Raw genomic sequence first — 24694 nt, 5'->3', positions numbered from 1 at the left:
GTTCAGTTTTCCATGTTTTCCAACAGTTACTTTATTTTTCAAGTATCGCACTCTACGCCGGCACCAACTCTTTCATTTTGCGAAATGTAACTTTTCATAGTTTGGCGCTGAATTGATACATACGGTTCAAATTTCAAAAGCCAGTTTCGCGTAGCGTATTGGTTAATAATAACGAATTAGTTGGTCAATTGTACCGACGCAGATTGCGCAATAATTAGTGAATATATAGGCCTTCGTTATTTTCTAACGGACGACGTTGTTTCGCATTGCTCAAGTACAACACTGCGATGAATGTAAAAATTCTAAAATTTTTGACTGATTGTTTGCAAGGAGCAATCGCGAAAAATGATTTAAAGGTTAAATGCAGATACAGCTCAGGTTCTCTTGCTGCAGAATAATTTATTTCTCTAACGCTCAAATGTGATTGATGGTGTTTAAACAAGTCAATTTCTTGAGAAAAGTGAAGTTTTGAAATGTCGTTACTGTCTTACAGTTATGAATAAACATATCAAGTAAACCTGTATTATGTACAATTTGCAAAAGTATTAGGGATAACTAATAAATTACACCGATTCAAAAATAACGAGTAGTGCCAAATACATTATTACAATACTTATAAAGTAGACAAAATAAGATAAAATTTACAATGCTGAATTACTAGGACAAGAGAAAAACAAGGAATATAGTTAGTTGTGTCAGATCAATCATAAAAAATTCAAAATGCAAGTCAAAAAACACTAACGGATTGGAATGCAAACAAACCAGCAATTACCTGAAGGCGGATAAGGAAAGTCACGCAAATTGTGAAAATACAGATAAATAGTATATAAGAGTGTAAAAATATTTGATGATTTTCAGACACAGATATGAAAAATAGATTAATTATCGTAAAAAGGACTAAAATGAACATTACTTGAGTGCTTTGAAAGTGAATTTAAACTACAAAATGAATGATTTAAAGCTTATTTCTTCATTTACATAAAATTGCTGCTGGCTTTATTGTATTTGAAAGATAGAAACAGTTAGTTCCTGAAAATTTCTAGCTACTAACTTGAAAATTTTATTATTTTTAGTAGTCCCTTCAGCTGTTCGTTTAAAAGTAAAAAAAAAAGAAAAATATAAGAACATGGTATTGAAATTTAATCACCTGATAGCGACTTCTTCTTCCCCTTCTGCTTTTTAGCTTCTAAACAAGAAAAATGCATGCAAAACAAATATTCATTAGCAATCTGCTGCATTATGATTGTTTATTATCTTTTTCGTTGTAGGCCTTTTTTAAAGGTTTTACAAACAGTGAATAACTACAGAATTTGCGAATAAACAGCAGTGTTCTTTCTTATTCCAGTATTGTTTTAAAAAATGTATTCAACGTAGAATATTATTGTCGTAAAAACTGTCTGTTCGCAAGGTTCCGTGTTTATTTTTAATGATTAGGTTTTAAGTATCAGTGAATAGTGTTTTTGTCGTTTGCCGGTATTGAAAATGACTGTACATAAGTTACTTGAAATTTTTGAAAAATGAAAATTGTACAAATGAACAGCGGCAAACGACAGAAGTCACACATACAATAACGCAAGGTTGATGGATTGATGGACTAAACAAGACAAGCACGTAAAACTATATAAATGACATTGGACATTTTTTGTATTACTCTGTAACTTCGTAATTTAAGTGTTGATTTTTATGCTGCATGTATAGTTAAAGATTCTTTTAAAGACAAGATATTTTAAAGTTAATTATCTCAAGTGCAATAGGGCTAATTATTAGTAGAAAAAAGGGGAGAACACGAGATCACTAGAAATGCGAAATCATGCTGAAAAATAAGGATTCGGGTCAGGTTTATGTCGTAAGTGAAAAAGAGGTAGTATTATATAGAAATGGGCGAACAAATGTTAATTTTCCAATCTGTAACTCTGATAGTAAATGTAACAAAAATTATCAAATCATAAATGAAGAACCATGCGTCCGCAGCTGTTTTAACTGAAGATCTCGTTCTTACTTCAAACAAACATTTGAATAGAGATAGAGAGAAAGAGTCAGTCATCTCTGCATGCCTTTCAATAATGCAAGTATTAGCAAGAACTCGCTAAAGTCCCTGTCTTTATGCTAATAAACCTGTCACCCTTAATATGAGTTATACTAACAAACCTGAATGAGAAAAAGTTCAAGCGATAATGCTTGATCGTTTTTCTTTCTTTCATTGAAGGAAAATATTTTTTGCGCAGAGACTTTGGTTGTAAAGTGAGAGAATGCGTACCTTTCTTCATTTTCTTGATTTCTTGCTCTTGCTGATCAACAGCCGCGCCCAAGAGAGTGAAGATTATACCAGCCTGAGAGTTCACACCAACGGCAGTGACCAGCATCTTGCCTGAACCTTCCATTACGTGAGTGCCTATAAACAATAAAGTTTATTCATTTTTATTGATCCAGTTCGTATTTTATTTGAAAAACATCGAAAGGATAAAAAAAACATATGATACTGTTGGTATCAATAAGTTAGTGATGATTATTTGCTTATACCTGAAAGCACCATGGGGTCAAAAGCTTCTCCCTTCTTAACATGATCCGATTCTCCAGTTAAACTGGATTCATCTATTTTGAGATCATTGCTTTGAATGAGGATACCATCAGCTGGAAGCAGGTCACCATATTTTATCTAGAAAATATTTTGGCAAGTTATTTGCAAAATCCATTGATAATGTAGCAAAAGCATTACAATATTTTATAACACATACTTGACATATGTCACCAACAACAATGTCAGAGACAGAGATCTGCTTGACCTCCCCCTGTCTAATAATGGAGAACTTATGTTCTCCTTCTATTCTGTTTTGCAGGCCACGGAATTGTCTTTCTTTCGAGTAATCATTGAAAGCAGTTACCAAAACGACAACAACAACCGAGATCAGAATGGCCAGACCTTCAATCCAGCCATATTTGGCTTCATCCTCGTCAATTTGTGGTCCTGAATAAGATGTAACATTACTTATTTGAAATATTCTTGGTTTTGGCTTCAATCTCACACTGTAATCTTACCAATATTTGAATGGGGAGGATGATAAAAGCTAAGACCAAGAGATACCAGAGCAGCAACCTCTAAAATGATTAACGTTACATCTTGCAGAGCTTCCCAAACTAATGTTAGAAAGGTCTTTGGTGGTTTTGGAGGTATCGAGTTAGAACCAAAGGTATCTCTCCTGTGCTGGATATCTGCTGTTGATCCACTGAGACCTGTAGCATGGAATACCAATTTGAAATTCTTTCTTATATTTGGTCATTCAATTGAAGTTACTCTACTTTTATTTTAGAAAAATAGTTCAGTTTGTTGGTCATGACTATAATTTAGTAATTACAACTGTAATGTACCCCTCCATAATAAATTAATTAATTTCTATAGTAGATTCTGAAGGGTCTATTAAAGTTGTAATTTATGACGACCATAAGTGATTGTTGGATAAGAACATAAATTCAACAATCAAATCAAATCTAGAGGAACTAAGCTGATTGAAATGAGACAAAGCATTCTGTTTAACTAGGTTTTTAAATCAGCACTACAGCCAATGAAAAACAATCATTTGGTCATAGTGCAATAACCTAAGCAGCGTATGCTAAAAAAATAAGTAAGAGTTATTTGATCAGGTAGTGCAAAAACCAACAGGTGCAATCTGACAGTTATACAACATAGAAAATAAGAGTAGAGAAATGCCGTAAAGACTGCGCAGAAGGAAAAGCCGTTGGAGCTAGAAAATATAACGTTTATTTCAACTTGCAAAAGGAGCTTGTTGTCTCGCCAGGACAGAAAAGCATGTATGCAAGGACGAGAGTGCTGACCTAACCTCAAAGTCAAGATAACCGGTGAGCGTAGCGAAAGGCTTACCTTCGCTAGGCGAAGTGTAGAGCTTCTTGCAGATCTCCTGTACGCCGCCGTAGTTATTGACCTTGTTGACACCCTCACGGCCCCGGAGCTCCATGAGCTCTCGGAGCTGTTTGAGAGTGAGCCCATACTGGGCCGGTCGACCGTCGATGGTTGCCATAACTGCTGCTGGCTGCGTTTAGCCTAAAGCTCTGTTGGATCTGGTTCTTCTACCTCACCGACGAGCTGCTGCTGCTGCAGCAGTGCGGTGACGCCGTCGTCCTTTCACTCGTTTCTTCCTCCTCCTCCTCGTGATGCTGCCGCCGCTGCCGTCGAACTAGCAGCTGCAGCACTGCCGCCGCCGCCGACTGCCTGTTAACGTCGTTGCTTCTCTGACTGTCGTCGTCGTGGTCGCGGTGGTCGTCGTTTTCGTCTTCGTCTTCTTCGTCGTCGACAACACCACTTTCTTCCTCTTCGCCAGCTCTGCCGACGCCGTGCCGCCGCTGCTGCTGGCTACTGGATTCGTGTACCAACCACGCTGCTGCGGCTGACGCAGCAGCAGCCTCCTCCACCTCCTCCTCCGCCGCCCGCGCCCTGTTCCTACCTCCCGAACTGGAGGTCCCACAGCTGAGAGCAACGTAAACAAACAAACGTTTCCTTATTAGTGTGTCGTAGTTCACTCGTGCCTGGCGATCTCATGCAAAAGCCGTTTGATTTTTTTTTCGCGCTTTTTTTTTCTATTATTGATTTGTTCCCGAATCGAGCTGGAATTCTCTCTCTCTCTCTCTCTCTCTCCCCCTCTCTCTCTCATTTCGTTTGTACGTAATGACCATTTGTTTGCCCTGCGCGGACAATAATAAACAAATTACAGTAGAAAAAAAAGCATCAAGTTGTACACGCGATTGGGTGTATAGAGCTTATTCTTCGGGAGAAAACCGTCAGGAGCTGTTGTTTTTCACGTCTATTCAAGCTCTTTTAATCACCAGTCACGGCCGGCAATCACTGTACACGTACACACACGCGCGCGCGCATATACATACTTTCTATATGCGTGTTGCAACACTCAAAAATGAATGAAATGGATTTTTATTCGGAGTTTAATAATACGATTGACTTCTCACACGTCTTCTCCATTCAACACAAAGTTATTTTTTCCCTTTCTCAACGGTCGTGAGCTCGCGTTCAATTTGGCAGCGGCGCGCTAAAAAATCGATTTCACAAATGCTAGAGTGAGAGAGAGAGAGAGAGAGAGAGAGAGAGAGAGAGAGAGAGAGAGAGAGAGAGAGAGAGAGAGAGAGAGAGAGACAGAGACAGAGAAAACGTTTGTTCGACGATCTATTTCGATGAAAATTCCGTTAAACAAAACACGCAATTGCATAATATGAGAGCGAAAGATTGGAGATTATCTCGTTCTCTACGTGCAACGAGTTCGCAGAAGTGCGCCGGGTCATTCTTTCGTGACGGGTAAAGGTAAACATCAGTTTTCATGCATGGGATTGATCGACTGTCGAGAATAATTGTCCTGACAAGGGGCGCGCAAGCGACGCTCACTAATCGATACATAATTACAAAATTGATCGATGTATTACGACACCAAATCAGCTCTCTTCCTCTCTTCTTCGCGTAAATGTAACATCTGTCTGTGGTAACAACTATAGAATAAAAACACTCTGAAATCTTCCAAGAGCATCAATAAATTCAGATGTTGACTCATCCTCGAGAATGGGAAAGAGCAAAGTAGCTGTCGGTCACACCCACGCGATTTGTAATTAACGGCCTTTATCGTCGTCGGGGAGCTCAATTTCGTCCGGAGAAGCCACGACGAGAGCGAACGATTCACGGTTGGTTAGGTGAAGCGCCATGACTGCATGACTCGCGACGGAAAAAAAGAAATAAAAAATGAGCCGCGAGGCGTTGTGCGCACGCGACTGAACGCCAATTAAGGCTATATGGGAAAGGAGATGCACGCCAAAGGCAAATTTTTCACCGTTGAACCGCTTCGTTTGCCCGAGAAGCCGCTCGCAAAACAGTTAAACGACCAAAACTGCAAGGTCGCGCGACGTCTCGTTATCGTTGATGTGGCGTAAGATAACGCCGAGCTTTCCGCGCAAGAAGCACGACCATCGAATGTGCCTACATTATTCATCGGCAGAAACGAAAATTACGTTGCTCGCGTGGGCGAGGAACGTTTCCTTAGTCCATCCACGCAACACGACAATCGGACGCATCAGCGGCGTCGGTTAACGAGGGGACTTAACATTAAGGCGATGATCCGGCACAACTTAATTACCAAGGCGCCCAGTTTACTTGTCTCGATTCCTGGATCCGCGCGTTTTCATATTTCATCGGCGCGCACCACGAGCTAGCAGTAGGAGTAGCCAAATGGCCTAGATTTTGCGACTCACGAGAAGCGAAAAAATGAAAAAGAAAAAAAAGAAACACACGTACGTATGCAGACTACCAGGCGCACAGACTTTATCACTAATCGGCGAGTTTTTGTCGACTGGACCGAATTGCGTCCCGGAAACCTGCTTTTCTCAGGTTAGCGTTTCGTGGGGCGAGAGAGAGAGAGAGAGACAGACAGAGAGGCAGAGAGCGGTGTCACATTTATGAGTTTGCGAGTGCATTGACGTCAAACGATTAAACGCGCCGACTGATAAGACAACGACACTCACGTACGTACACGCACGTACGCGCGAGCGAGCTATCCTTGCGCGCCGCGTGCTTCGACTACTATTCATCCGTGTATTACGAGGACAAACCTATAAGCATGTAATTATTGATGTGCCTTTTTCTCTCTCCATTTTTCGCTCGTACGAAGCTACTTTTCCAAATGGACTATCGCCTCAAGCTTTTTTAATAAAGTGCGTAACCTGTCAGCTGGGCAACACAGTAAAAAAGAAATACGGAGCAATAGCAAATTTCATCATAGCTCGCATCGCGCACAACGAGTTAGTCACAGTGTAGATACTGTAATATCTCTGCACGCGATGTTTGCATGTGAATAATAACATGCGATGGTTTCCTTTTTAACGAATTCTCGCAAGGTCCGTTAAAAAGAAAAAAATAAATAAATAATAATAATAAATCCCCTCGACGCTGAAATTTCAGATAGAAGGGGAAACATCAGCGGTCTAAGTATGCGCACGATTATGAGATTTGAAAAGATGACGATGACGGTGATGAATCACGGTGTGGCTACCGAGAACACGCAACAATAGTCAGACCACGCGTCGGCGATGCTGAAAGAGCACCTTGACGCAAACCAGATCTACGGTTGTTTCGGGAATTAGGCGGTCGTATATACTTCAGCGAGGTGCGCGCGTGGCCGCTTGTATACCGAGAGATCAGCGCGCCTTCGCGTGACGAAAGCGGCGTCGTCGGGCAATTATGCCTCGTTTGTCGTCGCCGCGCGTCGGATATTGACGAATACAAAGTTGTCTTGTCGCCGCGCGCGCGGTCATTCGTCCTATGCGGCTAGCGTCGCTCGATGAGTCAGCGTCCGCGCGGCCTTTGCCCATTTATCTCCCTCGCTCGCCGTTCTACCGCCGCCTCGGTCGCCTTTCCACGATGCTTTTCGTCGCGTTCCGTTTCCTGATTTTTCCACGATTTCGCGCGCACGCCTCTCGTAATCATCGCGACACCGCGCCCGCTTCGGATCGCCCGGACGGGACGTCTCAATGCTTATCCTACGAGTATCACGGTAGAGCGTTTGTTCCTCGATAGGAGAGCGGAACGAAAGTCATCGTTCGATATAAATCATTGATTAGCCTGAAATTACTAAGTCAGCGTTCTATAACAAAGTACACGCGTTCCGAGTACGGAATGACGTTGTAAATGGCACTAAAAATAGCTCCACATTTCGCAATTTCGAAACGTGAAAAATGACCGTGACGCACGATTCGCAGCAAATTATAACGACGAACAACGAGCGGAAAAAGAAACTAACTTTCGAATGTCGATTGGCTTTTGTTGTTGGATCCCCATAAATCGCTTTACAATCCGAAATCAGCGAGTAGCGATGAGTAAAAGCCTATGTCATTAATAGATCGAAAGAATGTATATAGGCGCGATAAGGTGTATATAGCACCGACGAGCAAACGCGCGCGCATGTGAGATTACAAGTGAGGCTACGATAGATATATATCTAGGGGATAAGAGAGCGACTGCTTATCGATTTGCCATTGCACATCATTATCGTCCAGCGCGACACCGATTTTTCTCTTGAATCGTCGACCGACGAGGAAGAATGTCGCCGACGACCGGCCCAAACTCTCGTTACATTCCAATTCCTAGAAATTTCTAATTCGAAAGATCCCAGCTGCGAGCGCTCTTACGCGGCAACGGCGGTGGCGGCGGCGTGCCCCGAATGCTCAAGTCGCGCACACACGACTATCGGCGGCAATGTGGAACGAGGTGAGCCCCCGAGGTATATTAACCGATGTATACGAGTTTAACTAAACAAAAGCTTATTAGTCGCAGCCTTCTCTCTGGCCTTTCCTTTCGAAAACAAAAGTCAGGGGCTTTTGGAAAAGAAGAGAAGAAAAAACAGAAAGTTTCGGGGATCGAAGCGAAGCTGATGAAAATTCCATTTGCCAGTATGGCGCGTAAACTTGGTGAGAAGCTCGTTTGCTCAAAACTCGCCGGCACGTATCGAGAAGTTTGCGAAGCGCGAGCGCCCGGGATTATTTGGCGCGATTGCGCGCGCGAAGTTATTGCTCGCGTTAACGCAGCGCGACTGCTGGGAAAAATCGGCGCGACTAGGGCGAGAGCGCGCCGGATTTGCCGTTGGCTTGCGCGCTCACGCCCCAGCGCGTTCAAAGTTCAGCGACTTGAACTCTTTCTCTCTCTCTCTCTCGTTTTGTCCAGACGCGTGGCGTGATTCATCGGCCGTGCCACAGTGCGCGCACAACTGACAGTCGCTAAAGGCAGCCCAGAGCAAATATGAGACATCGATAAAGACGGTGCGAGGCGCTTTTGGACTGGTCGCCTCGTACGGTGGTCGGTTCGCGCGCACGTGCGTACGGGGCAGGTGGTGCGCGCAAAGTTGGTGCAGATGAGAGGGCGTGGCGCCGTTGATTTTCCGGCAAATCGATATCTCTGTGTCGCGCGCGCGCGCGTGTCAATGAGATTCGCGACGCCGCGGTTAATTATTCATCGCCCGTCGAACGCAACTGTTGTACTTTTATTTGGCGGATTGCGCACGGCAGCTGAAATTCAAGCTCTGCCTGGCTAATTAATGAAAGTGCACAGCGAGCGGCGCCAAGAGAGACAGAGGCGTGGCTGAGTTGTATCAAGAGTGCCTTTTAGTTGGCTGCTGCGACTTTAGATTTCAATTTGATAATGGTGATTCCCTCGGGTCCGAAGCAACGATCCGTCATCGATGACGATGCAATTTCCAATCGGCGACACTTCGCGAGGGCGAAGCATTTCGGAAACCGTCGACAGTTTCCATTTTGTTTTTCGATACTCGTCGCAGGGTTCACGGTTAACGGATCACCTTGCCTCATTATTATCGTCATTGGTGCGCGCTCGCCGACTATAAGTGGCATCCGAATGGCATCCAGCGGGCGGCGGGCGGCGAGGCAGTCAGCTGGTGGCTGCGCGCGACCGGCGAGTGTAATTGATTATGTGAAGGAAGGCCAGCAAGTGCTTCGGCTTAGCTCAGCCGGCTCATATTATATTTAGCCGATTGTGCGCGCACTCGCACACCCGCGGAAACGCCGCGCGCGCACGCCGGCTATTAATAAGCGTGACGATCACGATCGCTTATATTATCCAATAGTATTTTCGTCGTCGTCGTCGTCGTCGTCGTCGTCGTCGTCGTCGTCGTCGTCGCCGTCGTTGTCGTCGTCGTGGCCGCCGTTGCCGTCGCCGTCGCCGTCGCCGCCGCCGCTGCCGCTGCGCGTACGCTTGCGTAACGCCGCGCACACCTTAGCTTGATGACGCGCTCCCTGACCATAGAGAATATCGGTGAGCGCGCGTTCGCGCGACGAGGCGCGTCGAAGAACGCCGGCTATTTCTGAAATGGACGTTTTCTCCGAGGCCTCGTACGGCAATTTCTTACTTTTTCGGAAGTTCATGTAGATTCGACACGGACGTCGAATCATTAACCTGGCAAATTTTTCGCATGCGCAGCTCATGCTTCTCATTCGATTTTCAAAGCGCTGAAATCGAGCGGTTCGACAATTCAATTGACAGCGACTATAGCGTGATACACAGTCTGTCACGTGTCAGCTGTGCATTGTATGCGTGCACTGTACAGATTGTATGCGTATATACAATCCCAATAAATAAACATAACACTCGCATATGTCATGTTTTGTTGTTGTTGTTGTTGTTGTTGTTATTGTCGAAACTTCAATCTGCAGTAACGAGTTTCGGCGATGCATCAAACTCATCGCAAAGCGTCAAAAGTGTGTAGTAGTTAATTTAAAGGTACACAACAACACATCCGAAAGAGAAAGAGAGGGGGTGAGCAGAATGAGAAGACACCTGAGGCGTGTAAAAATAACGCGCTTAGGGAACCTTGATCGAGGCATCTCTTAAAGGAAGGCCAGTCGAAAATTCGGTCACGGATCCCCAGAAAGCAGACTTCATAAGAACTGGTTTTTTCGCAGAGCTTCTCGAGAGAAGGTAGTTGTTTCCCGCGAAGTGAAAAATCGTTATGTGCTTCGAGGTGAAGGCATCGTTTGTGCTCGACTTCGAGCTCACGGTAGATTTTATTTATCACAATTGGTACTTGGCAGTCCGAGCTATGCGCTAAAACTAGAAAATGTGTTTTTGCGAGAGCGCGAGAGAGAACGGCATTGAGCGAGTCGATATATGCGCGCAATACATGTTTTCTTTTTTCTGTGTGTTTCGGGGTAAATGATAAGATCGATCGAAAAAACTCGAGGAGGTCAAGAAAAATAATAAAGAAAAGTGGACCAACGAACTTTTGAACGAAGTCTAACACTCACACACGCGCGCGCGCGGGCGCATACACACACCACGCACACACATAAGTAAATAAGATTGGCACGATTATTATTTTCTTCTTTTTTTCACGACGAGAATGCTAGAGTTTATTTTGGACACTGCTCGCGAGTAAAGTTCCAGTAGCAGAAAGAGAGAAAGGGGAAAGAGAGCAGTTCTCGAGTTTCTTTCGAAAACTACACACACATATACACATACACACGCGCGCGCGCGACACGCATGCACGCACGCACGCATTGCACTTATAGTGAGGGTAGCTTCATCTGTCCTACAACAACGCTTTTCAAGGTTTCTGAAATAGTTTCATATTTCCAGGCAGAGGCAGGCGAGCTCACTTTTCGCGCAACGGTGGTAGCGGATCTATCGGACCGAATTTTTCAGAGTGGAAGAGAGAGAGAGAGAGAGAGAGAGAGAGAGAGAGAGAGAGAGAGAGAGAAGCCAGTACACTAGAGTGATGTCCTAGTCTCCTAGAAATCCAGCCGGTCAAAAATAGCTCTAGTTGTTCTGTCTCGCTCACTCGCGTTCGCTCGCGCGCGCGCACACACACGCGAAACCAAAAATTTTCCGGCGCTGTCAGTCGTGTTGGCTCTGAAAAGTTACAGATTTCGAAATATATATTAGTGGATGCGATCCTTACGTAATCGCGTTGACGCGCGCTCGCCCCAGAGAACACCGGTGCTACACAACTGCTGCCTACGACGACGACGTCGACAACTACGACAGGGGATAGTGCGCAAATGTGTGTTGATAGTTATTTGAAATACTTACTCAGCGAGCCGAGGTCCTCCTGGCTTGTTCGTCACATGCCTGAGGGGCAGCTCGCGAGCCCAGCGGTTGCGAGGCGGCTAGCCGCCGTCAGCGACTCCTGCATATCTCTCTCTCTCTCTCTCTCTTTCTCTCTCTAACTCTCTCTCTTTCTCTCTCTTTCACTCTGTGTCTGCTGCGGGTAGTAGATATGTATACGTGTATGAGTGCGAGAGCGAGAGGAGACGACGGCTACGAGCTCGCTCTGCCCGCTAAAAATAAACGGGGGGCGGCAGCACTGTTCTATCTTTCTCTCTCTCTCTCTTTCTCGCAAGCTCTCTTACTCTCTCTATCTTCCGCTCTCCCCCACACACAGGCATACAGAGACACACGAACAGACGAAGCGCGAGGCACTTGAAGCACACGGTTTTTTTACTTCTTGCTCCGACAATCAGAAAGAAAACTCAAAAGGAAATGAAAGTAAGCTAAGATTAGGACGACGGCACAGATTTTTCTCTCTTTCTTTTGCAAACAACACACTGCGAAGGGCGATGTGTCGATGGAAACATGGCACTCGCGAACGCCGCACAAGGAGAGAGGCGCGCGCGCGCGTGTCGCGAGCGAGTAGAGACACACTCTCTCTCTCTCTTTCTCTCTCTCTCTCTTTCGGGTGCAGTACTCGCCTCCTCACTCGGCGACGGTTCAGCCTCGACTCTCCCTCCCGTTCGGGCACCAGCCAGCCGAGCTCTCTCTCTCTCTCTCTTTCTGCTACTGCTGCTCTGCTACTCCCTTCCCTGCAAACTACACTACGCACGCGCAAAACTCATACATTCATCTAAAGCGAGCTTTTTCCACAAGCTCTCTCGCACAGATAGGATAATTGCCACAGGCGTTTAGCCCTTTCGCTGAATTTTCGCTTTTTTCTTCCTTTGGCAGCATCCACTCCGCAAACTCTATCTGGCGCCTGCGTTCTTTCATTTCGCCATGGGACAACGATTTTTCGCGAAATAGCGCGCGCGTGCGTGTGAAAAACGACGAGATTAGCACAATAAATCCTTGAAAAAGCATTCAGAGCAGAACAGAAGCCCAGAGAGAGGAGGTAGTAGTGGTGGCGGCGGCGGTGGCGGAGGCTTTCAAGACGCTCCTACTTTCCGTAGTGGCGATATCGCGTATCGAGGTTGCCGCGCGCGCGAGCGAGCAAGCGGTTCGCATCGATTATTTCTCCCTCTCTCTCTCTCTCTCTCTCTTTCCCTCCCTCGCTGGCTGGCTCGTCGACTAGATTCTTAAAAATTCTATCTATGTGCGTGCGCGCGTACCTGCGTGCGACCTGCACACCTTGAACTTGACGAATTGGCCAAGCGTGGTGCCGGGAAAAAGAGCTGGGAAATTAGTTGAGTCAACGATCCTGGCGCTCGATACGCGAATCGATGCCTATGCGCTGGCTGTGACGCTCGTGTGCTCACGGGGCACGCGTTCGCTGGCGGCCGATCGTTCAAGGTTAGAAGAACCAGCGAGCGGAGCAGCAAAGGGTGGAGCGAGTATACATGCGCGCGGCCGCGTGCAAGGGAAGGGATTTAGCCAAGATGGCGGCGGCCACTCTACTTCTCGCGCGCTCTCTCTCTCTCTCTCTCTCTCTCTCTCTCTTGTTCTTGCTGTTGCTTATGTACGTGCTTGAAGCTAGTGCTGCTGGTGTTGGTGCTGCTGCTGGTTGAAACGCAAGCGCGAGCTACCCCCGGCGCGACGCGCGCGAGAGAGAATCGATCTGCCGCTCGGCTCTCTGCTGGCGCCACAGTTGTGTGCGAGAGGCCAGTGGGAGGTTACTACTGCCCCTGTCGCCGCCGAATTGTTACGTCACTAGGTCACCCTCTTCTCGATAGCCACCTAACGAGCGCTAATTCCACGCGCGCGCGTACATGTAAAGGAGGATTCTGCATGGACACGCACCGACTCAGAAGCGTCTTTCCTTGTTTTCCCTCTTCGTCCTTATATATTACATCTCTGACTTGAGAGATAGAGATAGAGAGAGAGAGAGAGAGAAAGAGGCCTATGACGTCATGCCGAGGGAGGTTTTTGCGCTTTGGCACGTGCGCGTTTTATCTCCCAGGGTACATGGACGGCTGCTGACTCTTTTTTCTATCATCCTCCATTCGCGCTTGCTAAGGGAGATCGAACGCGCAACCGGATCTCTCATTCTCCCTCTCTCCATCGACTTGTTTGTTTGCTCGGCCGAATGAGTGTGCGTACGAAATTGATGAGTCTTCCCTTCGTTTACCAAGCAACGAAGAATGTCTTGATTGGAGTTCCAATTTGCGTGTATAGTTGGGATGATAAAAATTTGAACGAGGATGCACTGTGTACACACTGCTGTTTTTTTCGAGCGGAATCGAATCGGTATCGGTATGAAACTTCCTACGGATGTTATTTCCAATCAATATGCGAACTCGAGATTTTCCTCAAGTGGAATACGTCTAGAGCTTTTATTAATTCAGTTTTCTCGTCATTTCGAAATGCAAATTTACATCGAAGAGCGTCATTTCTTTTATTTAATGGCACTAACTTCAACGAGTAAAGATACATCTGCCATTTACAAACACTTCCGAGTATCAATTGCAAGTGCTGATTTGATTTTTTAAAGGGGGATTTGAGAAACAGATTAAGGGAAAAATCGATCTCCCCCACCCCCGCTAGCGCCAGAATTTTTCTTCCATTATTTGGGTCGCTGTACTCGCACTTCCGCGTCCAAGCTTCTCATCAATTAAAATTCAGACGCCAAACAATTAATCACCCGAGCAATCGTTCGGAATGATTTCCAATCGGAATTCCATCAGCAGCGCATACAAAGCGGCGAGTAAGAACGAAACAAGTTGGTAGCACGACGTCCTCATCGTCGACGTCGGATAATAAAGTCTTTCGGCCACTGTGACACGGCGACAAACTTCGACGGGATCGATGGTTTTTAACGTCGCCCAGCTCGCCCGTGTCGCGTTTCGCCCTTTCTGAATTTACGCGGACGCGATAGTTACGGTGGCAGCGAAGAGAACAATAACTTTCGTCGGATTAATATTTTACATCTCCGTGCCCGGTCCCCATGTTTATAAACTTTCAGCGGCGAAACTCCGACTGAATTAGATCATTCTCGATCTACCCCTCGTGCCGGGAGATTAAGTCGCGGGCGCACAGTTTGCCAGCGCGCGAGCGGTTATCAATTATGCATGTATAGTTAATTTAACGCTGCGACGCGGCTGACCTAGAAAACTTTTGAATATCGAGATAATTTTCACCCGCGCGCGCGAAAACAATTAAACCGAGACCGAGCTTAGAATAAAGTTTTTTTTTTCTTTTTTCACTCGGGCGCAAAAAGAAATACTGTAAATCAGTGCTATTATAGTGCCTGCACGTCAAGTTCGAATCGGCGTGTCTATAAGTACCCCGCGCGCGTTAATTATTTCGCAACGATGGGAGATCAATAAAATACAATGTCCTTAGCTTCGTTCTCTTTTTCTCGCCAGACTCTTCAACGTCCGCTTTGTTGTTTGTTTTTTCTTTGTTTTTAATCCGAAATATGCAAACGTCGTCGATAAGTCTCGAGGACATGGAAAGGAGCGCTCTGTTTACTTAATTATAGCGCAAATGCTTCTCTGGGTGCGTGATAAGATCGCTCGCTGCATTATGCACGAGGAGGCAAACTTTCGCGCGAGCAGTTCAATTAAGAGAGCTCAGATCTGTGTGTGTGTGCGTATGTGTTAGTTGTGCGTTACGTGCACTGATCGAATAGATTGCGTATAGACGCAAACTGGAATTCGATTAGACACCCCTTTTTCCCGCCGTTAGGTGTTAACGAGTATGCTAAGTTGTCAGTTTACCTCAACTCGGAATTAAAAAGTCTGCGCGTGTGTAGGCCAGGCGCAACTTATTGTAAAGTTAAGAGATTTAAAAAAAGTTGCCGGTGCGATGCGATTAAAATGTTTAACTTGGCTGTCATTCACATTTTTCGCTGGCGTTGTTAAAAGTTATGTAAATTTGTGTGTATCTTTCGCAAGCATGACGCGGTTCAATGGGCGCATAGCTCGAAAGATTAATTTATTGTTGGCTTGATAAAAAATAATTGCTGTCGCAGTCAATTTGCCGAGTAAAGTATCGTGTAATTTTTCATCCATCGCGATGCTAATTATAACTCGGAAGCTTTAAGAAAAACGGGAATCCATTCTCGAAAGAGAGAGAAAGAAAGAAAGCAATAAAAGAAGTTTGACGAGAGTGCAAAAACGAAATAGTAATATAACGTGACCTGGCAGTTTCGACGAATTGAGCAACTTGTTTTCACTCCATGTGCTTCGCACCTTTTTCGTGGATCACGAAGGCGCGGCGCGAGTTAATAAAAGACCACTTAACGATTGTAAGCTCAGCTTTTACGACGACGACGACGACGACGACGACGACGACGACGACGACGACCGACAACCGACGGAATCTTGCACAAGGCGATAAATATAGGGAGGGAACGCACGTGAAAAATCGCTAGCCGACGAAAGTGCGGCGAGGCTTCACTCAGGCGTGAACGCATCGTCGAAGAATACGTCGAAGTCGCGGCCAAAGTCAATCCATTTCAAGCGCTGCTATACTTTTGTTCTTGTACGTTGTGTTGCGAGTGAAAGGATCTTTTAGCCTCGTTCGCACACGCGCGAGCGAGTTTTTTTTTCTCGCTTTTTCCTGTAATTTTTGAGGTCATAAGGTTTTAAGACTTTATAGCTTCGATCGTCGCGTCGAATTTGCATAGAAAACGTCACCTTGCAATTATAGGTGCCGTGCACGTGAGCGAGAAAAAGGAAAAGAAAGCGAGCCAGTGTGGGTGGGCGATGCCTCGAACAGATGCAATTTCCAAAAAAGCTCGCGTGACTCTCGCGGCTAAATTCTACTTGCGCCGTTTGGCTTCTATAATAACATTCAAATCAGATAAATGTCCGAAGAAGGAAGGGAAGGAGAACGAAGTCCTCTCCTCCGTATACCCTCTTTTTCCGCCTGCTGGCATTGAAACGCCAACCAATGGATTATATTTTTCTGCCGTCGTTTCAGGGGTTGGTTTGTGTGCGAGTGCCTTTTTTTCTTCGTCGACAGTTTTTTTTTGTGCTAAACCCAACCCTCGCGAATTTCTAATTGTGCGGTATGAATTGAAATATTTAGCTTTACAGCGAACTTTTTAGCAAATTTTACTTTTTCGACGCTATCGAACTCAAATGTTTCTTCCAACAACGTCTCCGAATAAAACATCATCGATAAATTGACACGAAATAACATTAATAACTAGCGGACGGTTGTGCATGTTTCTTTCGAAAATTGAGCAATATTTATTCAAATGAAACGCTTTTATTAAAATTAGCACGGCGCGAGAGAAAAGAATGAGAAAGTTAGCGAATGAGGAAATGGTCGTGCGCAACTACGTAAGTCACGCGCTTTGCATACACATGACCAAATTTTTCGTATTCCAAAAGCGAGAGGAAATAAAAACAGTAGAAATCGCACGTGACACGCTATTTTTCACGTGAAAGCAAAGACGGGATAATAGGCAACAACTACCATAAGTGCAGGTGAGCTGTCGACAGAGTACATAAAATCCAATTAACAGGCAATCCACGAGCAATATATATCGTGCGTCGTCGATGAGGAGAAAAAAACCCCCAATGAACATAGGCCGATGTATATCGTACGGCCCGCATACCATCATCCGCGTATGTACATGGCTTCGGGAGGTCTTTCCTCTCTCCCTCTCTCTCTCTCTCTTTTACACATTGGTGCGTCATGTATGCTACAGTGCCTTTATGGCTTCCTACGGAGAAAATATAAAGGGGTTTTTTTCTCCATCTTTTTTTTCACTTCGACCAAATGTTTCAGACAAGACAGAGCAAAATAAAATCATTAATACAATCGAGGCATACGCTAATCGATTCTCTCTCCCTCGCTCGCTGCTCCGTTTATTGGCCTAGAATCTCCGAGAGACGGAAAAACAGGTCGCGCGCGAATGAACACACGTACACACACACACACACACACACACACACACACACACACACACACACACACACACACACACACACACACACACACACACACACACACACACACACACACACACACACACACACACACAAGCTGTTATATCGTGTGCAAGCTTGCCTCTTTTATTCGGTTCTTTATTCCTTTTGTTGCTTGTCCGCTGGAGAAAGCAGATTTTTCACACACACACACACAAAAGAAAAAAAAGGAGAAAAAACAAAAACGCGGTGAGAGAGACAGAGAAAAGAAATTGCCTTATCGGTGCCCTTTGACTGATCACAAGCTCGAGCTATATTCTCTATATACGTGTGTTTGCTTCGAATTATAAAAAGAGAGAGTCCTTGGGAGAGTTGAAATTTCCGAGTGATGGAATCGTTTGCCTTATAAATTCTCGTTAATCGTGATAATGCGGCGAAAAATAGAAAGAGAGAGATAGAATGAGTGAGAGTATCGATTAATGATTTCGAGAGGGCCATAATTGAACAACGCAACCGTGCGCAGTGTGTCTTATACTACTTGAAGAAGCTGTAACACTCTCTTGGAAAATTTTCACCTTGTCGTACCGAAAAGCTCTCGACGAATGCAAATTTACAAGCTGCCGCCCTCCGCGGAATATGACCGAGCACGCGATATCGCGAAACAAACGTGAAATAATGAAAGAGAAATTTGAGGTTACATTCTATAAGAGCAGTGCTAAGCAGCGATCCTTCATACGCTTAGCGATAAGAAGCTGGCGACGGACAAGGGTCATCGCTAAGCATGCCCAGAGAGAGGAGGTTCAGTGATTACGCTAACTTTCAAAAAGCTTTGAGCATCTATAATATACTCGGCGCTCACATTATACAGTTTTATAATTAATTCACGTATTCACAAATATATCGTCTTTTATCTTCTATTAATAAATAGCGTTTGTTACAATAATAAAAGAGAAAAAAGATGAGCTAAGCTGAACTGTCGTTAAGAGGAATTCAAGGGCGTGCGCGCACGCGAGTATCATTTGCTATTTTTTTCCTTTCCATCATCTTCGCCGCATGAATAACCTATTAGTGGGAGGAGAATAACTGAAACTATGTGCGACGACGGCTCATCGAAGCGATCCGCATCGGAGAATGGTACTACGCGTTACGTAAACTGCGGCTTGCATATGCAACGGAAATAAACGCGCAGCGCGATGTCGGCGAACGAACTCGCGAGCGTTTCAGCCACGTGGCGAGCGCGAGAACGAGATAGACAACAATACGGTGTCGGCCCGCTAATAATAGGCAACGGACAGATATCGAAATCACAGGCGTGCAGCGGATACGAGGAGAATTGGCTTCGCGCTGGAACTGGAGCCTTCGAGATCGAAATGCCCGGCTCGACGGCAGTCGAACGCGCCAGAGAGCGCAAAAACAAAACAAAAACGCATCGACGCGCTGCGCCGAGTCAGCGGTTCTTTTTCTGACCTCGCGAGAGTGCTCCACCCGCGACGGCACTTTCTCCTATGTATTTCCGAAGAAAGGATGGTTTCGCAGGGGGGTTTCGCGGTTCGCCGCTCTTGGCAAGAAATGCCGTGGCGCGGCGCAATCGGTGTTGTTTTCAAGCGACGACGCTTTTGCTACGAGAAAGGACGTCCTCGAAAGTCCATCCATCCGTCTGTCTCTCGCGCGACCTAGCTGACAGCCGTCTCGTGGAGAGACGGTGTATTTATCATCCGCCGCGGCGAGCAGCGTGAAGAAGCGAGCTTTTCTCTCGGCGAGTCGCACTGCGATCGGGAGCGTGGAATCGAGCGACGAGTTCGCCAGGGAGCGCAGGATGAGGCGCGCGCATCGCGCCGACGAGGACCCGACTCGCTTTGCTCGGCCCTCCCGCGAGCTCGCAGCGAGCTTCGCCCCTCCCCCCGCTGGAGCGTGTGAGCGTGCTGGCGCGCTCGTTAAACAGTCGCGCGGCTAGCGCATACTCTCGAAGCAATGTAGATTCGTAAACTCGCGGTCGAGCGACGCATTAGCATGATTAAAAAATAACACCACGCCCCGCCCGCGAGGGACATTATAAAGGAAAGAGAAGAAGAAACGAGAGAGACGCGCGCGGAATAAGGCTAATCGCCCGCGACATCTCGTTCCGACGATCGTGTGTGTGTGTGTGTACGCGTAAGTGGATTAAGCTACCCTTGTGGCGACGGTAGCGTCAGACGCGTGTCAATACTATCCGACCGAGCTCTAACGCGGTGTGTCTATAACACACCAGGGCAAAATCTGTTTGGCCAACCGCTCAAACTCCGCGCTGCCCGTTATAGCTCCTCTTCTTTAATGCTTCCTCGCGCAGCCCCTCGCGCAGCCCCTCGCGCAGCCCCTCGCGCAGCCCCTCGCGCAGCCCCTCGCGTACCTGCCCGTTTTTAACGGCCTTGGTAATAAGCACATTCTGACGTTCAAGTGCCACGAGGGGACGCTTATCCCGATGTATTTCTTATGGGAGCATTTATGTTATACTCGTGCGCATAGATATACGGTGCGCGTTAAAATAAATTAAGGGGCACTTTCGCTTGGACGTCCGAATGGACTAGCCGCTAAAAGTGCTTTGATTTTTCTTTTACTTTTTCTGATGGCTTCATTCTCTCCATTGTATTTTTTTAATTTCGCGAATCGTGCTCGATTTGTTCTGGCTCGCTATGCAGTCTTGATCTAAAAAACGGAAATATGTCTGGATCGAACTTACGGAAATTGAAGGAGCTTGCAACGCGGTCGCATGGAAACTCACCTAAAACATAAAGAATACAACACGTTAACATTAACATAATATCCGTGGCGATAATAATTTATGTGCGCCGTGAAGCGTGTAGAAAATATAAGCAGGGAGATGTAAGAATTCTTTACAATATATATATATATATATATATATATATATATATATATATGAATATTCATTTCTCCAAACGATCAGCTGAGCCCAATTTATTTTACCACTGGAACGATAAATTTACATATGCGAAGTTCTCTCAACATTTGCACAAGTGTATAAACTTCAGAGAAAAAATCACGAGAACGATATATGAAAGCGCGGCATGAATGAATGATCGAACTTCAATGACTGTTTGTGAATGAAAAAGATAGAAACAGTGCTTTGAAATTTTAATAAATTATTCACGGTTTTCACGAAGAATCAATATTAAAAAAAAAAAGTGCTCGTCAAATAGCGTATCACACGCTCGTCGCGTAAGAGAACCGGAAGAAGAAGCGAGCGCGTCCAACATTCTTAAAGAATGCAGACTCTCGTTTCTTTCTTCTATCACTGCGCGATGACATGAGCCTCTTGACCCCTGACGGCGACGACGACGACGAGTTGTCTGCAATTCGGTGATGTCGATGAACCTGTGTTGTCGTCGCTCCTTTTCACGATTCACCGACATCCGTTAACTCTCTTCTTTAATTTTATTTTCGCCCAGCCTATTCACACCATGCGTGCGTACAACTGCGACATTCGTATTTTACGATCGATCGTTAATTTTTACCCGGTGAACGAACTAATTATTTTTTTTTATTCCAATTGATTTTTTCGCGTATAATGCATTATTATACTTTCATTTGAAAATTAACTCTATTCAAAAGTCAGTCTCTTTTACTTATTACTTTTCCGGGCGACAAAGGAAATCGCTATTTATATATAAAGAAAGGGTCCAATTCAACGAAATGTGCAGTGTTAATCAGAACTACTTTTGTAATAGAACGAACAAAAAAAGTTTCCACAACGAATGAAATTTTGAAAAGTACGAGCTTCGCAAGCTTTTGAAAAGCATTCTCATTAAAAGCTTGATTCTAGCTACTCTAGCTATTCGTTATAACTGAACTGCACTTATACATCCCTTCTCTCTCTCTCTCTCTCTCTCTCTTTCTCTTTCCCTTTCTCTCTCTGGCAGCTGAACTTTCTCAAATAATCATTTCTAACGCTAGCAGTAGCAGCGCGCAATAAGCGCAACGGGGACGTCGATTTCAATTGCAAAACTTTCGCTCGCGCGCGAACAAGACGGCTGTCAGGCAAATGCGTTTACATGCGTAAATAAATCGCCGAAGCAAATATATGTATATTGCGGTCTCTCTTCTTTTTTTATTAGCCTCCTAACGCTTAACGGCTGCCGATAAGATGCTGGCATAGTTTTTTTTGTAGGTCGAAAACATGTGACCAAATTGGCCGTGCGTGCGCGCGAGAGAGACCTTGATCGCCGCAGGTGACTGAAAATCTAGCTTTATCTCGGGGATTTTCTACGCTCAACTTCGATTAAAGTACTCTACGATTGCACGAATTCGTCCATCTACACGGCGATGAATCGATACAAGCAACATACTCGTGCCAGTGCTGTCGAACCGAGCTTCAGTTGACATAATTATTACACAACAAACTTGCGTCACTGATTTGCTGTCTAAACCGTGAGCGGCCCAAGCGAGTTTCGGGCACGTGAAAAACAGACTCGCGCTCGCGCGAAACCGCTCAATCCGATCGAAGAAAGAAACGGATGGACTTTATTTCTCCGTCACGCCGGTACAAGAAGTGAACATTATTTTTTCAACGTGATAAATCGTCCGACGCAAGCTAAAAATCAATTTACCAACGACGTAAATGTGCAGACGCGCACAGGAACAGCGACGAGCGATCCGCGCGCTTTAGCTGGTTGATGCGCAGAGTCGCATGTAAATCCAATTAAAAACTTGCGGCCGTGCAAGCGAAGCAATCCTGCTATAATACGTCGTACTAAACTTGGCCTAGCTGTGTTGGTCGGGTCGCGCGCACGCATGACTGATCCAGCTTCCGATGGGATTGCAACTCGCTTGACTTTCTCTCTCTCTCTCTCTCTCTCTCTCTCCCTCTCTATGTGTACCACCGAAAAAGACGGCCTCCCTTGACGAATGTCTTGCCGCGCGTGTCACGAATCAAACAGTCGCGAGCGTTCAACTCGCGACTGTTGTAAACGTCGTAATAATCAGGCTACCCTCGGGGAAAGCCTCGCGGTAATACCTCGAGGCCACGTGTTTATTGTTTGCAAGAGGAACAATTCGGAGAATACAATGTAACAGCCGCGGAGCTTGCGATGCCAATAAATATTCAGAATGAAAGGCAAGGAGGAGGCAGAGGCGAGGGTTCGAGGCACGTGCCGTCGAGTTTGTGCGAGTGCGACGGCGGGGTAGGGATGTGGTGCGCGCGCCAGAGGCCGAGCAAGGCAGCGCGGAGGGCGCACCGGGTGCGGCGGGGTAGCAGATTAGGGCGATCGTTACAACCCCGAACCAAGGTTCGGCTCTAACCTCACCTGGCCAACAGCACTCGCTCTCCCACCGCTTTGTACACACCCTCTCTCTCTCTCTCTCTCTCTCACCGCGTGCGTACGTGCGCCTTCTTCTTGTGCATTTACATGAATGGAAAGCGAAGCCTTTCTTTTTTTCTTCTCGAAAGCCAGCTTCTTTTTTTGTTCAAGCGAAAAATTGTTGCTGATGAACGACAAGTATTTTCCCGAAGAAAAAGATCTATCACCAGATCCACAAAAAGATCCTTTTTATACTTAGACCGTTTAACGACTCATTCCTTACTCGATCATAGTTATTTCTCTCTTTCCCTCTCTCTCTCTCTCTCTCTCTCTCTCTCTCTCTCTCTCTCTCTCTCTCTTTCGGTTCAATCTGACATGCACACCACAATTCTTACCTCCGCGTTACACTTTTCCTTTTTTACCTTGCCGTCTGCGGTGAATGTCACGTTGATTGAATCGAAAAATTACAAACGTCTCAAGGGTTCGTATTTTGTGTGGGTGTGTGTGTGTGTGCTGAGAGTCAGTTGACGACAATTATCGTACATCTAATGGGTAACGTACACTCGAATAGCACGCAAATCGATAAAAGAACGAGAGCCAAAAACGAGACTTCCATTCTGCCTCGCATACGAGAAGAAAATAAACTGGAAGAGGAAAAAGAAAAGCAGAGCGGTTAATTAAAACGCTACAAGATTATAAATTCCGCTGCTATACAAGGGAAGTGGAAGTCGCTTGCGACAAAATAGCTTTTCTAATTCCGAACGAGAATAGTATCGTCGCGAGTGGATGGTCGGAGAGCAGGGGCGGGGGAGGCAAAAAAGAAAACAATTTTACGGAGAAATAGTGCAAGCTGTCGATTGCAGGAGTCCACAGGAGAGAAATGGAGGATCGTGAGTTTGCCTCTCAATTTCTCCACGACGGAATACAAGTGGCATTCCACTTCTTTCTTTATTTTCTTTTTGTCGCGCTGAGACGGCGAGACAGAGTGATCGTAATCGGGTTTGCCTTTCGATTTGCATGCTCTCCTACCTTTTACTTGATTTATCCGTGAAACGAGCCCGCAACGATTTTTATGCAATTACGGGGAGCAAACGAAATTCAGCTTTTCGTTTCGTCGCCAAGTGTATTCGCTACTCGATACAACGCTCGCATTTACTTGGGGATCCCCGCGAGAACATCGGAACCACTTGCGTTGAGATCGTTACAAGTGCCGGGAGCACGACAGACTTTGACGGGTTCACTATTAGACTTTGATTTCATTCGCGCACAAGTGATGTACTATGTCTGTCTGTGTTGAATCGCGGATCGTTCGCGTGTGTTCTTAATATCTCTTTATTGAATGTTTGTGTAGGTCGTTGATATTCTAATGATGCTCGTGTTGACAGAAGAAATATTTATCGAAGTTTGATCTGGCCGGCGGAAGGCGCTCGATAAATATACCCGGTTGGAAAAATTACATAACAGGAGAATACGCGTGGCGAAGAGAGAGAGAGAGAGAGAGAGAGAGAGAGAGAGAGAGAGAGAGAGGTGGAGGTAATCGGGAAGAAGCTTTTATAATCGTCCGCGCTGTGGTCACGCGAAACTGCCGCAGCGGCAACCTCAAAACTATAAAAAGCCGCGCGGCTCATTTGAATCATTGAAAGCCGTTCTCCGCGCGTACGCGCATCCGCTCTCGGCGCTATTTCTCTCTTGCTCATACAGACGCTACGGCTAAAATAAGCGAAGTGCGGCGCGAACAAGCTCGTTGGGATTTTTCGTTTTCGGAGCCGAACGCGCGTCTTGCGCCCGCGAGCGACGAGGCG

At 45.7% G+C, this 24694-nt stretch overlaps 1 protein-coding gene across 8 annotated transcripts in view; it reads right to left on the bottom strand.

Annotated features, from left to right (window-relative positions):
* LOC131670199 (plasma membrane calcium-transporting ATPase 3) overlaps positions 1-24694 on the bottom strand; it is a 92910-nt gene that overhangs the window by 38205 nt on the left and 30011 nt on the right. For 7 of the 8 annotated variants that reach the window (XR_009302428.1, XR_009302427.1, XR_009302429.1 and 4 more), the window contains exons 3-8: positions 3878-4480; positions 3037-3231; positions 2736-2965; positions 2521-2656; positions 2258-2392; positions 1148-1186 (exon numbers count right to left, since the gene is read on the bottom strand). Coding sequence is in view for 5 of the 8 variants with exons in the window: in XM_058945599.1 (XP_058801582.1) it covers positions 1148-1186; positions 2258-2392; positions 2521-2656; positions 2736-2965; positions 3037-3231; positions 3878-4034 (892 nt within the window). In the remaining 3 variants the exon portion in view is untranslated. The remainder of the gene's footprint in view (positions 1-1147; positions 1187-2257; positions 2393-2520; positions 2657-2735; positions 2966-3036; positions 3232-3877; positions 4481-24694) is intronic. The other variant, XM_058945600.1, reaches the window with a different exon arrangement.

The sequence above is a fragment of the Phymastichus coffea genome, unplaced genomic scaffold (assembly GCF_024137745.1).
Source record: "Phymastichus coffea isolate CEN01 unplaced genomic scaffold, Cenicafe_Pcof_1.1 PCOF00104, whole genome shotgun sequence".
Lineage (NCBI taxonomy): Eukaryota > Metazoa > Arthropoda > Insecta > Hymenoptera > Eulophidae > Phymastichus > Phymastichus coffea.
The sequence above is the reverse complement of the archived record's forward strand: the minus strand, read 5'-3'. Positions and strand labels throughout refer to the sequence as shown.